This window comes from Rhododendron vialii, chromosome 1a (assembly GCF_030253575.1).
Source record: "Rhododendron vialii isolate Sample 1 chromosome 1a, ASM3025357v1".
In the NCBI taxonomy this organism is placed as follows: domain Eukaryota; kingdom Viridiplantae; phylum Streptophyta; class Magnoliopsida; order Ericales; family Ericaceae; genus Rhododendron; species Rhododendron vialii.
This window is the reverse complement of record NC_080557.1, coordinates 21,512,267-21,524,971: the sequence shown is the minus strand read 5'-3', so window position 1 is coordinate 21,524,971 and position 12,705 is coordinate 21,512,267. Positions and strand designations below refer to the sequence as shown.

Sequence of the window (12,705 nt, the reverse complement as noted above, 5' to 3'; positions counted from 1 at the left end):
AGTTTTTTCTTCAAACTACAAAATACCACTATGGGCTGCTAGTTAGAACTCTCTAGCAAATTCTCATTCTAAGAATTTCCACTTTTCTAGTAGTCCTTCTGCCCCGAGTGCAATTTTGTTCACCCTCCTTAAAAGAGGATGAACATTACCATCTCTCTTACTTGTTGAAATGGTGTAGGTCTCACTCATGCAATACATTTTTTGGTAAGTATAACATTACTTTGTGGTGAGATTCACACTATTTCAATCAAAAAGGAGGGTAATATTCAAAACTCAACTCTTCTGCCTCCCTTATGATGAGAAATAATTTCACCCTCTTTTAAAAAGAGTAAATGTTATTATCTCTGTGATTGGTGGAAATTGTGTAGTGTCCAAGAAATCAATTCACTTTTTGGTAATAAAGAGTTAATTTATGGTGAAACCCACATAATTTTCATCAATCAGAAAGAGGGTAATGTTCACCCTCTTTTAAGGCGGATAAACAAAATTATTCTCAACCCTCCCCACTCTATGTAAGTTTTTGGCTTATTAAACTTTTTGGTCCCCAAAGTATTGACCATGTCTCAATGTAGTCTCCAATGGTAACATTGCTGACATTTAGTCCCCAACATATAAAATGTGTGTCAATTAAGTCCCCAAGGCTAAAGCCGTCAGCCCAAACCGTTAAAATGAGGGGTATTTAAGGTATTTTGCCACTCTTTTGTGGAAAATATTTTTTGAAAACCACTTTTTAAAATAAAGTTTTGAGAAAAAAATGTTTTAAAGTATGCTTTTCGAAAAGTGTTTTTAAAGAAACACATTTTGAAAAACCGTTTTTTGAAAAAATACTCCCTCCGTCCCTTTTTTTGTGTCCAGTATTCCATTTTGGGCTGTCCCTTAATAAGTGTCCATTTTGTAAAGTTAGGGGGGTAAAAGTTGGTATATTGTCTATTTTGTCCCCAAAAATAGATTTTATTTTGAAAAGTTAGTGAGTAAAAGTGTAATGATGATGGGTAAGTAGAGAAAGTGGAGGAAAAAGTTGATGTGAAAGGTATAATGATGATGTCTTTTTAATAAGTTGGAGTTACGAAGCAGGACACTTAAAAAGGGAAGGAGGGAGTAATGTTTTGAAATTAGTTAGACCTTGTTCGTTTGGGAGATTCAAATCCTCTGGGCACAGTCTGCAATAAACTTTCTATATCTATCTCTTTCTACTCATTAATTACTCTAAAAAGTTTTCCTCAAAACCCCCAAATGAACAAGGCCTTATTTTAAAACCCCTTTTTTTTCCTGGGTCAAAACTTCATTTTAACAAAGAAATTTTTGAAAAATATTTTTTAAAATAGAGAGGGAGAAACAAAAGAGAGCAAAAAACCTTAAATGCCCCTCATTTTAATGGTTTTGGCTAACGGCGTTAGCCTTGGGGATTTGGTGGGTACAATTTCTGTACGTTGGGGACTAAATTTTAGCAATGTTTACGCTTGAGACTAAATTGAGACACGATCAATACTTTGGGGACTTAAAAGGTTAATAAGCCATAATTAAGTTTTTTCACCATAACTTTTTCGTGACTCAAATTCTTAAACTGTTAATAGCCCTAATGCACCAACCCTTTTTTTTAAAGTTACCAATCTTACTATAATGCAAAAAAAAAAAATGATAATCACTTTTAATAAACGCGTGAGACGAACTCCTATAGCCCTTTAGAGTGTAGCAAGATTTTAGGATGGAGCCTCTACGTTCCAATTTTCAACTCAATGATCTTGACCTTGACATCCATCTCTCTCTCTCTCTCTCTCTCTCTCTCTCTCTCTCTTATTATTATTTCAAACACCAACTCAAGTTGGTGATACTCAGGTTTTTTCATGGTTAATTGCACTCAAAACTCTTTTTGTCTTGTCCATGTAGTGTTTACTTTGTTGAGACAATTTCTTAGACAATATTCTAATTTCCATATTTTGGAAAGCTCTAGAGAATTGAAACGTACGATTCCAAATATATGGACTTTTATTGATCCAAGCAAAAGATTTTCTCGTGATTGGCCTCCTTCCCGATCGAATAGCTTTTCTCTCATGCACGGAGAGCTTTCAAGCTACAAAAATAGTACTAGTTGCCCCCTAGACATGGTGAACAGGATACCCCATCATCAGTGACCGTAACATTGCCTTTTTGAGATACTCTTCATTCATATCATGAACCATCTCGATCGAGTAATTAAAGAAGACTGTGTAAGGCCTGGCCTGGTGGATTAAACCTCTTTGATTACTACTTGGCAAGATATATATTTGGGTTCCGGTACTAGTAAGTGCGTGATTCGCTTTCTTTAATTCCCTTCTAACGATTGCTGAAATTTTGAAAATAAAAAAGCAATAATAATTGATCAAGTGCTTATAACAATATCACCATTTACAACGGAAGCAATGCTTTTTATGTACAAGTTAAACAACCGTTAAGCTAACAGTCCCAGTCAGAGGGCTAGGATCAAAAGGGTATTTTGGTTCCCCAAATTGTTCTTTTAAGAAAGGTAATGAAGAGTCATTTTCAAGAATAGAAAATGATTTCGAATTAAGTACACAGGAGACCTGGAACCCTTCCCCTCCACACAAATGGTGCAGCAGCAGCTCCACTTGAAGTTCCATATTTGAATAAGACATTCATTAAAACAAACTTTTAATTTAATTTTCTTTCAAACAATCCAAAATCCAAACATAATCATGAATTAGTTCCCTACTATATATTTGTCATAACTCATACGTATGTGGACGAAAGTAGTATTTGGATAAGTGATCATTCAAAAGATTTTACGCGTACGAAATCTCTTAAAGGAATTAAACCTCAACATGTCATGAAAAAGACTCACAAATCAATTCCAAGTGGGAGAAGAAAGGGGAAAGAACACAAGATCAAAGTTCAAGGATTATGACTCTATATATCATTGATGGCCTTTAGTCACCTCAAATGGCTGAAAGCAGATTCCGGAGAGACAGAGGGAACCAAGTGATCAGCACATCTTCTCTCTCAGATATACAAGCCAGCCCATAAGCAAAAAGTGAAACACTTTTTCGGAAGATCAATCAAAAAACTGCCAACCCTTCCATGGAAAGTGTAATGATAAACAACTTTCCATTAAGGAATTGAGGTGACCACTTTTGTCATGGACAAGCCTCCTAAGCTAGGGGTGGGCTGAGGGCTTTTCATTTCTATTTGGAGAATCTCTCTGTGTGCATCTATACTATAGTGAAATAGATATAGGTAGGTGAAAGGTGATATATAATTACCCACCCATTTAGCGAACGTTTTTTATTTTTTATTTTTTATTTTTTGAGAGAGATTATTAGTATTAGTCCTACTCACACTAGCTAAGATAACTAGTCCAACTAATTATTCAGCCCCACGACTAAGAGAACGGGTACAACTCTTCCATTTATATGTAAAATAATTAAGACCATCTCAAGATTAATAGTAAAAGGTTAACATCATATGATTTATATTTAGTTTAATTTGTTTACACATGCATGTGACAAATTTAAGAGTTAGTTGTAATAAGTACACTCCAAAGGTCTCTTCAAGTTTTTATAATACTCCCTTCATATTACTTTATTTTTACTTTTAAGAACCTACTTTGTTAAAACAAAATTAATTAATTCATGAATCATAAACACTAGATTCGGTGATGTGATAATTTGAAGAGAGAGCTCTACAGAAAAATGGTATAGCAAATTAAATTTGCTACTTCTTTTTTGGATCAGCAATTTGCTACCTCCTTTGTCCCTTGGCGTTTCTATAATTTGCTGATATGACTCTTAATTTCCATTTAGATTAGTTTGATTTTGCTATCTCTCTAGCTTTAAGATACTCTAATAGTGGAGTGTATAACTTTTTTTACCATAACAAAAATAGGTGATATTATAAATCCAAAAAACAGTACATCAAAAGGAAATTAAACTTCATTTCTAATTAAACAAGGGATCAAAAAGCCAAACACGAGAGGACTCAGTCCAAATACTACACCCAACTCCAACTAAACCCACCTGTAGACACCCTATTTTGGGCTTCCCAGATTAGTTTACTTACTGTATTTGATTCCTTAATGATGAAACAAATCAAGAATACCTTGAGAATGTTAGTGTGTTTGAGCTTTGAGTGGTTAAACCCCTTTAAACCTAATCCCAAAAGCCTCAACCGAACCCTACCTGCATACGCTGGTATGAAACTGGCATACACTGGTCCAATTGCCACGTGTCGGTCATCGGTCATCTTTGACTGTTGACTGAGGCAGGGCAGATTGGGCTTGTGTACGCAGGTTAACCACTAGTGTATGCTGTTCAAACCTAGTCCCATCACCTTTTTGCAACCATGATCACAGGACTTTTGGGGCACCCTATACTCGGTATACCTCTTGGCTGGTTACACCCTCTATATATCCCCTATATGTAACAACCCTAAATTTTTATAATAAAATTTAATATTTTAATTGAAATTCTTTCATTTAGATGTTAATTTAGTATTCTTTTAATAAATGACTCAATTTTTTTTATATATATTATTTAAAAGAAAACACTAAAACCCTATTGAGTAAATATGTAAAGCTATATGGATATATATGTACATGCAAACCCAAACCTAAATTTTTTTTGACAAATCCTAGAGAGATTGATAACCAAGTATAATCATAGTGTATAAATTAGGAGAAAGTCATAATTGTTATCTTAAGGAATTCTAGAAAAATCTAGCTAAGATATGCAAAATCAAGTTAGGATCCTAATCTAGATATGATATAAGATTTTGATTCCCTCAAATCTAAGGAATTTGTTGTAGGAGATTAAGAGAGAGATTTGATATAGATTTTTCTAGATATCCCTAGATTTTATAAGATATATTAAGATTTTATTAGATTTTGCCAGATATTGTTAGATTATATAAGATAATTCTAGATTCCAAAAGATCATTCTAGATGGATATTCCTCTCCCATAAAATCACATGGAAATACTTAGATTTTGTTAGATAATGAAAGATTATGCAAGATCTTCCTAGAATCTATGAGATACACTAAATCTTGTTAGATATGGTAAGATTATTTTAGATTTTATTAGATAATGCAAGATTTTATTAGATAATGTAAGATATTAATAGATATGATTAGGATATTCTAGATAGGATCTAGATCCTTCCTTCATTAGTATAAATAGGCATAACCCTTTCGACATTCTTCCTACATTCACAAGCACACACACACCACCAATCATCCACTTCTCACATGCTTCATAGTATGAGTTTGGAGAGCAAAAGAGAGAGGTTTTGGCTATAGAAAAGGAGGAAATTAGTTCAATTCCACCACCACCTTGCCGCCTTTCCTACACCACTCAAAATCACCCTTTGACCTCAATTTTTAAAATTTCTAGAAGTATTGTGTTTCCGAAAAAAGAAAAGTACTTTCTCTTTATTCTTCAGACGAGCCGAAACGACATTACTCCGCCCGCATTTCCACCCGACGTACTCCGTAGCCGCTTAACCGCCAAGAAGAATGGTAGAAACCTCTTATCTTCTCCCCAAAATATAGTAGTGCTACGTGTTCGTTTGATTTTAAAAAGTATTGTTCTATAAAAAAAAAAGAGATTTTTCTAATTACCAGCATATTAGATTGTTGGAAAAATTGAAAATATTAATCTAAGTTATCATAGCTAAATATTTAGATGATTGGAATTGAAAATGTTGGAGTTAGAGTATGATCGTTATAATCTTTGTTAATTATAAAGAAATTGGTTTCTAAGCTAATTGTATAAAAATGAAAAGTTACCTGGAAACTTAGAATGGTATGGCTAGAATAGTTGGTTCACTGTCATTTATTGATTTTTATTAAGAAAAACATGACTTAGAAACTAGGTAATGGAAATTTGAAACCAACTGGTGTACGTGATTAACTTTAGTTGTAAAAATCAAGTGTGTTTACCAACAAGGTGTTACTCCTTTATTATGTGTCGTTATAGTATTTGATATTAATGAAATTAGAATCGCATGAAAATAGAAATCTATTTTACCACATAACTTTAGCAAGCTTTGAAAGAATAATGTGAACGCGCAAAATGATGCATGTGTACGAAACACGAGAAATGAGAAATGGAATACGAAAAGAAATGAGAAAATGAAACGTAAAAGGGTTGATGATTGGGAGAGCATGAGAACCCGGTAGGTCCATTGAAGATGGTCGGCGGAATCATGGCTCGGGTGTGCATGTGTGGCATAGGAGCCCGGTAGGTCCTGAAAGGATGGTCAGCGAAAATAGTGCCGTGTATGTGTTATGAAATGGGAAATGATTAAAGACTCAGAACCCAGCAGGTCCTGAAAGAGACGGTCAGCGGAATCAGTGCTCGTGGGTGGCAAAATCTGAACTTAGCCTAGGAGCCCGGTAGGTCTTGAAAGATGGTCAGCAGAACCAGTGCTCAAGAAAATAAAATGGAAAGTGGAATCGATACTTGAAAAATGATGACACGGTTTATGATAGGCTGCGATAACTCTGAAAGATACTGACACCTTTGATTATTTTTGTGATGCTAAATTTTGTTTTTGATAAATTGTTATATCTTATTTTTGCTAGTATATGGGACATAGGGGTAAGAGTTAGCTATTGGGCTTGATTGCTCACGGTGTTACTTTTGTGACCCTGGCATCTTATGCCAGAGTTTAGAGACGAACAGGGGGAATTTTATAATTTGGAAGAGTTCGGTGCTGAGCATAATAACGCAGAAGAAGATGGACGTCCAGATGAGTAGAAGTTACCCTAGTACCTCTCCCTTATCTATTTAAATAAGTGTAACACGAATTTGGGGATAATTTGGCTTGTAATGACTTTATGTCTCTTTCTATTTAATAAATGTGGAAAATTTATTAAATTAACATTCCCAAAAATAGGGGCGTTACACTATATATATCCCCCATACTCCTCATGCCAAAGGGTTACCAATTTGCGAAGTGCTAAGAACCCTACTCCCTTTTGTTCATCTCTTTCTTGCAAAAGGAAATGTGCTAACAATACAGCACAACTTCCATACTTGCATTACATTCTTATACACTCTCCATTCATCCTTCAAGCCCCTACCGAAGCTCAAACATCTTCTAAACTCAAAATCAAAGGTATAACACTTGGTAATACTCTCTATTCTGATCCCTGAGAGGGGCTGCAAGGTCAAGGCTGGTTATCAATACCAGTCCTGGCCCTAAAGTTGGCAAGGTTTCAAAATCATTAGTGGTTAGAACTGGCACACGCTAGTCATCAGTACGCGTACACCAATAATGGCAGTACATGCAGAACTGGCGTGGGGATAAGTGTCTAGCTATTTTATGTCTTTTATTCAATATTTATGACCTTGAAGCATGTTAAAACCAGTTTACTACTTTTCTTTGATAAAATTGCTAGTTCTAGTCTTCAATATCCGTACCTGCTGCTATGGAATACCGTTGGGGTCTTTCTGAACATGTCTCAGAACCTAAAAAATGCAAAGCCAAGCACTGGACAAATGGCTCAAACTGGCATACCGTAGTGGTTTATTAGCGTAAGCCAGTCGAACCAGACTAGTGGCTGGCCATTGCATGGTAATTAGGCCTTGTCCTCTGTTTTTATCCCCACACTATTTATGGGGTGTTTTCTTAATTTTGTGGTTCTCAAGCCCTTTTAAACTGCCTTTTTATCTGTACATAAACAGCTATATAAACTACTTGGTTTTTTGGGTATGCACTGGTCATTTCCAGAGCCCAGAGGGTTGAAAATAAGAACTATGGGCTTAGGCTTACTGGCGTATAACGTGAGTTACGTGATGGCATACGCAAGTTTAGTCAGCATGGGATGACATGTTCAGTGCATGCTGGTTTCTTCCTGTGCACGTCACTTCAGAACGGTGTCTTCTAGTCTATTTAAAACTCTCACAGGAGTCTGTTTTCATCCTATATTAATTGTTTCAATAAAGCGAGCATGCCATTTGTCACATCCTGCCAAACATGTTACAGTTTTAATCCCCTTTAACTATTCCCCCGCCCTAATTGGCTAAAAATTGGTTAATGAGAGAGAGAATAAAATGTTTTACAAAATGCCCGAGTAGAGACCGATATCCAGATTGGGCGAGAGGGGTGCCTTAAAACCCTTCCCCTCTTGTAACTTGGCTCCCGAACCTCAGATATCAAGGTGACGATAGACCAGTCTAAGCCTTTTCAAAATTAAACAACGTGACAAAAATGTTTCAAGTTCGGTTCCTTGGGTGGCATACCATAAAACCTAAGTGGCGACTATGAATTGAGCATTTCGTCGCGCTTTCTAAAAAGGGCGCACCCAATTTTATACCAGATTTTAGGGGCGTGTGCCCACAGTGGCGACTCTGCTGGGGACTTATTGCATTAATCTATACTTGAAAATTAATACTCTTGGGGACAATCCCGCAAAAGTCTGTCAAAACAGTGAGCTCCGTGCTGCTGAAGAACAGAATGGTTATTCAATAAGATCCTCGTATCCGACCAATCCCGACTGGGACTTTTTTGATTGTTCACTAGAGTAGTTTTTCTTCAAGTATCGATTTAATAAAAGTGAGCCACATTTTAAAAGGCATTTTGCAAACGTTTGCTATTCTCTCTCATTAATCAATCTTTTAACATTCTTCATATGCATCGATGTTGGCTAGCCCTGTTGAGGTATTTTGGGTAACCGACACAGTTTACTGGAGCCCGGGGTCATCGAATGCCCAACAACCTTGGATGATGATAAGTCATTTTACCGTTCGACTGTTGCACTGCAATACACGGGCAGCGGGAGGTGTATCTTGGCTTTAGTCTGAGAAACCCCCTCAAACCAAAACCAGCCTCTTCATGTAAAAAGCACTAGAACTCTCCAAATTAAGATAGGTATCCGTAGGGTAAGATCTACTTGCATCTAACCCCATATGTTGTCTACGTGTTAGTACTTTTCCTATCACATGCACTATACATACATTCTGTTTTGCATAGGAGCATGATAGGGCAGCTTTTAGGTTGTTTTTTGTCGAGTCTATCTTATGCTTATTAGGACGATGCCTTGACCTGATGAAGAGTCGTGCATCTCGATGGTGTACGTTATCAATTTTCAAAGTCCTTAGATCAACGAGACTTTGGGAAATCAAAAATTTCTAAGTCTTTGCCCAACACTCGATCGAGGTTTCAAATAGAAAACTAGGAACAATAGAGAGAATGTCGTGATACTTGCACCACCCAAGTTAAGTGCTAATCACTTACACCACTCAGGCTTCGGCATAGTGCTACTTACGTCGCCCCAGTTTCAGTATCACATCATCTACACCGAGTTGTTCCGACTCCAAAGTTGAAACTTCGAAAACGAGTAGTTAAAGGCTTAGACTATTTTGACATCTCTTAGTGTTAGTCGATTCAAGTAAAGGATACACCCTCAAAAAGAATTTCGAGGATTTTGGCAGCGCCCGAACGTTATAAGGCATACTCATCTTTAGTTGTAGAGTCTAGGAGGACACCAATGACGATGAAATGCACATTCTTCATTCTTTCAACTCTTTCAATAAAACTACTGCAGAGACACCACTGAGCTTTCATTTACTTTACTATCTAGCTGTGAACCATTGCACCGTCAAAGAAAATTCCGAAAACAAGAGCCAAACCTACTTGGGAGCTTCCACCGGGTCCATACAGAAGAAGACTTGCTAGGCTCAGTCCTCAGTTGGTTACAACGGAAGCTCTGGCTATTTCACCGTCAAGGGTAGATTCACTGCCGACTACACCTCATGAGACACCTCCATCCTCTCCTTCTTCAACGTCATCACCGAAAGCCATCCAAGCACTTATCATGGCCGATGCTCCGTAAGATCAAGCTACTATACTCATCAACCTCCAGCACAACATGGCAATCATGGAGCAAAGGGCCGATCAGGCTGAGGCTTCTATGGCCAATTTGCGTACTTTGATAAATGAGTGACTCCCAGCGAGAGCAGCGGGGGAAGAAGGGGCCAATCTTAAGCCTAAAGTTGAAGTTCTTCACCCCGAAGCAGCTATTCCCAATCCAGAAATGGCTGCTTTAATTGCTAAGATGGCCGAACTCAAGGAAGTTGTTTCCAAGTCTGAGAAGATTGGTGCTGGTGGTCTGGACGTGAACCGACTTTGCCTCTTCCCAAATGCCAAGCTACCAGAAAGGTTTAAAATACCTGACTTCGCTAAGTTCGATGGATCTGGTGACCCGAAAACTCATCTGTTGGGTTGTCATGGTTCTATGAAGTTGCTGGCGGTCGAAGAAGACGCAATGGCTCAAATGTTCCCACAAACTCTCTCTGGTCCATCCTTCCAATGGTTTCTTTCTCTCGACGTCTTTAAAAGAAAAACTTGGGAGGACATTGGGTCAGCCTTTGCCACTCAGTACAACTACAACTCTCAGCTCAAGATGACTACCCAAGAGTTGGAGTCCACCAAAATGAATGTAAAGGAGTCCTTTGCAGACTTTATCAAAAAGTGGAGGAGCAAGGCTGCCTTAATGACTGATTGCTCGAGTGAAAGGGATTACATCCACATTATCTCTCGCAACTTGCAGTCCGACCATGCTAAAAACCTGGACTTGGTTCAAGCGACCAACTTCGAGACTTTCTTCGAGTTTGGTTTGGCCATCAAAGAAGCTTTGCAAACTAGGGTTCTGCCGAGGAGTGACTCCTCTTCTACCTCGACTCAAAAAGCTAAGCCCCATGCTTACACGGGAAGTAGCACGGCTTTGTTTGGTAGTAACAGCGACGCCAATGCGGCCTCCAGTGGAAACAATGCCAATGCTCAAATTTTAACCGCGCTGCGGATGTTAATCAGGTCCAAGCTCCACAGAAAAGCCAAAACTGAAACCAACCCCAGAACTTTGCTATCTTCGAGGCACCTCTTTCCTCGGTAATGAAAAAGTTAATCAAATCTGGCCATCTCAGGCCCTTGACTCCAACCCCTCTTCCTCAAAATCCTCCTTCTAGCCATAACCCCAACACTTTCTGCGCCTACCACCAAATGCGTGGCCATCTCACCAATTCTTGCTATCGCCTTCGTCATGTGATTCAAGACTTGATCGATGATGGCACTGTTCAAACCCCACCTCCATCAAAACCAAATGTCATCTTCAATTCTATGCCTAAACACAACTTTAACCTTCATATCAGCTACTTAGACCAAAGTGATGTTGATGAGCAGTATTGGAGTTACTATCAGGAAGGGGAGTCTGTTCCCGATGTGCATTGCCCACTTAAAGCTATGCTCCCTCTAGTAAACTCAATCTCAAACGCAGTCGATGACCGCATCCGCGAGTTCAACCCTTCTCTAAATATCGTCTCTGTGGATCAGCCATGTCCTATTGTTACCGCTCCCGGTGATGACTGTAGCATCATGGTTTTACAAGGTGCACCTCCTGATGACCTTTGGGAGGTTGATGAGATTGTTGACGTTGGTAGGGCCTCACCACTTGCCAACCTTTGGGATGTCGATACGGTCACAAACGTTACTGTCGGAGATGAGGTCTGGACTGTTAACTCAGCTTTGGTGGATGGAGGTCTCTGGGATGTTTCGTTTGTTACCAACCCGGGAATACCTTTCGAGGATGCTGCTGCTCAAGACCCTGCTTTTTGCGAGGGATTGGCTATGGAGGATTTGGCAACGGATTTAGCTCTAGGGCAAGATGCGTCACCAACGGTAGCTTTAGTCAACAAGGGAAAGCACAAATTGAGGGAAGTCCTCGCGGACCTTTGGGACAGCGTTGCAGATATCAAAGGCGTACCTTCTCTTTGGGATGTCGCCAATGTCATGAGGAGTGGCCGAGTCTTCTAGCCTGCTAATTTGCAAGCAGGAAGCTCATTCAATCCTCCTGCTTAAAGGCCCAACATTCCTACTGCTCAAAAGAATGCTCCTCTCACTGTTCCTATAATTTTAAGTGGTGTCCCGGAGGCTGATATTATTCAAAAGCAGACGGATCCCCGCTGCAATCTCTATTTAGGGATTGATATGTTCCTCAAAAGAGTATTCGTGAGAAATTGTCTTTGAGTCTTGCTCATCTCAAGGTGCCTTCCGACATTACTCCTGAGGCCATGATCGCCCTCATACTACCACTCATATCAAAGCACTCTATCACTTTCACTGAAAGAGACCTCCCTGTCGATGGAGTTGCTCACAACCGCCTGTTGCACATAACAGTCAAGTGTATAGGACATTGGGTGCCAATTGAACTCATCAATAACGATTCCGCAATCAATGTTTGCCCTTTGAGGGTCGCTTACCGCCTGGGTCTCACTAAAAAGGATCTCACGTCGTCTAACTTGGCAATCAAGGCCTACGATAGCACACGTCGTGTGGTACAAGGAACACTAATGCTCGAGCTCGACGCTAAGGGTTTTAAGATGGATGTCTAATTTCATGTTGTCGATATCCTTGCTACCTTTAACCTGCTACTGGGCAGGCCTTGTCTTCACAGGGCAGACATCATGGTCGTGCCCTCTACTCTTCATCAGAAGGTCATGTTGGGACTCACTTCTGGGACTTTGACAATCTATGGGGACTTTGGTATTCGTTCGCACACTGAAGATGGAACACCAATCTTGGGAATTCTGCACGAAGAAGAGGATGCTGACTTTGGAGGTTTCTCTTTTGATACGTCTGGTTTGGTCCTTACCATTACCATGGATGATGACGTCATTGTAAGCTTTGCTACCCTCGACATAATGAGATGGATG

The 12,705-nt window shown here is 39.0% G+C and overlaps 1 protein-coding gene across 1 annotated transcript; it reads left to right on the top strand.

Moving 5' to 3' along the window:
- Positions 1 to 10,888: 10,888 nt before the first annotated feature.
- Positions 10,889 to 12,384, top strand: LOC131329475 (uncharacterized). Its single transcript, XM_058362608.1, has 2 exons — positions 10,889 to 11,779; positions 12,037 to 12,384. The coding sequence occupies exons 1-2, from the start codon at positions 10,889 to 10,891 to the stop codon at positions 12,382 to 12,384; spliced, it is 1,239 nt and encodes a 412-aa protein (XP_058218591.1).
- Positions 12,385 to 12,705: the final 321 nt, after the last annotated feature.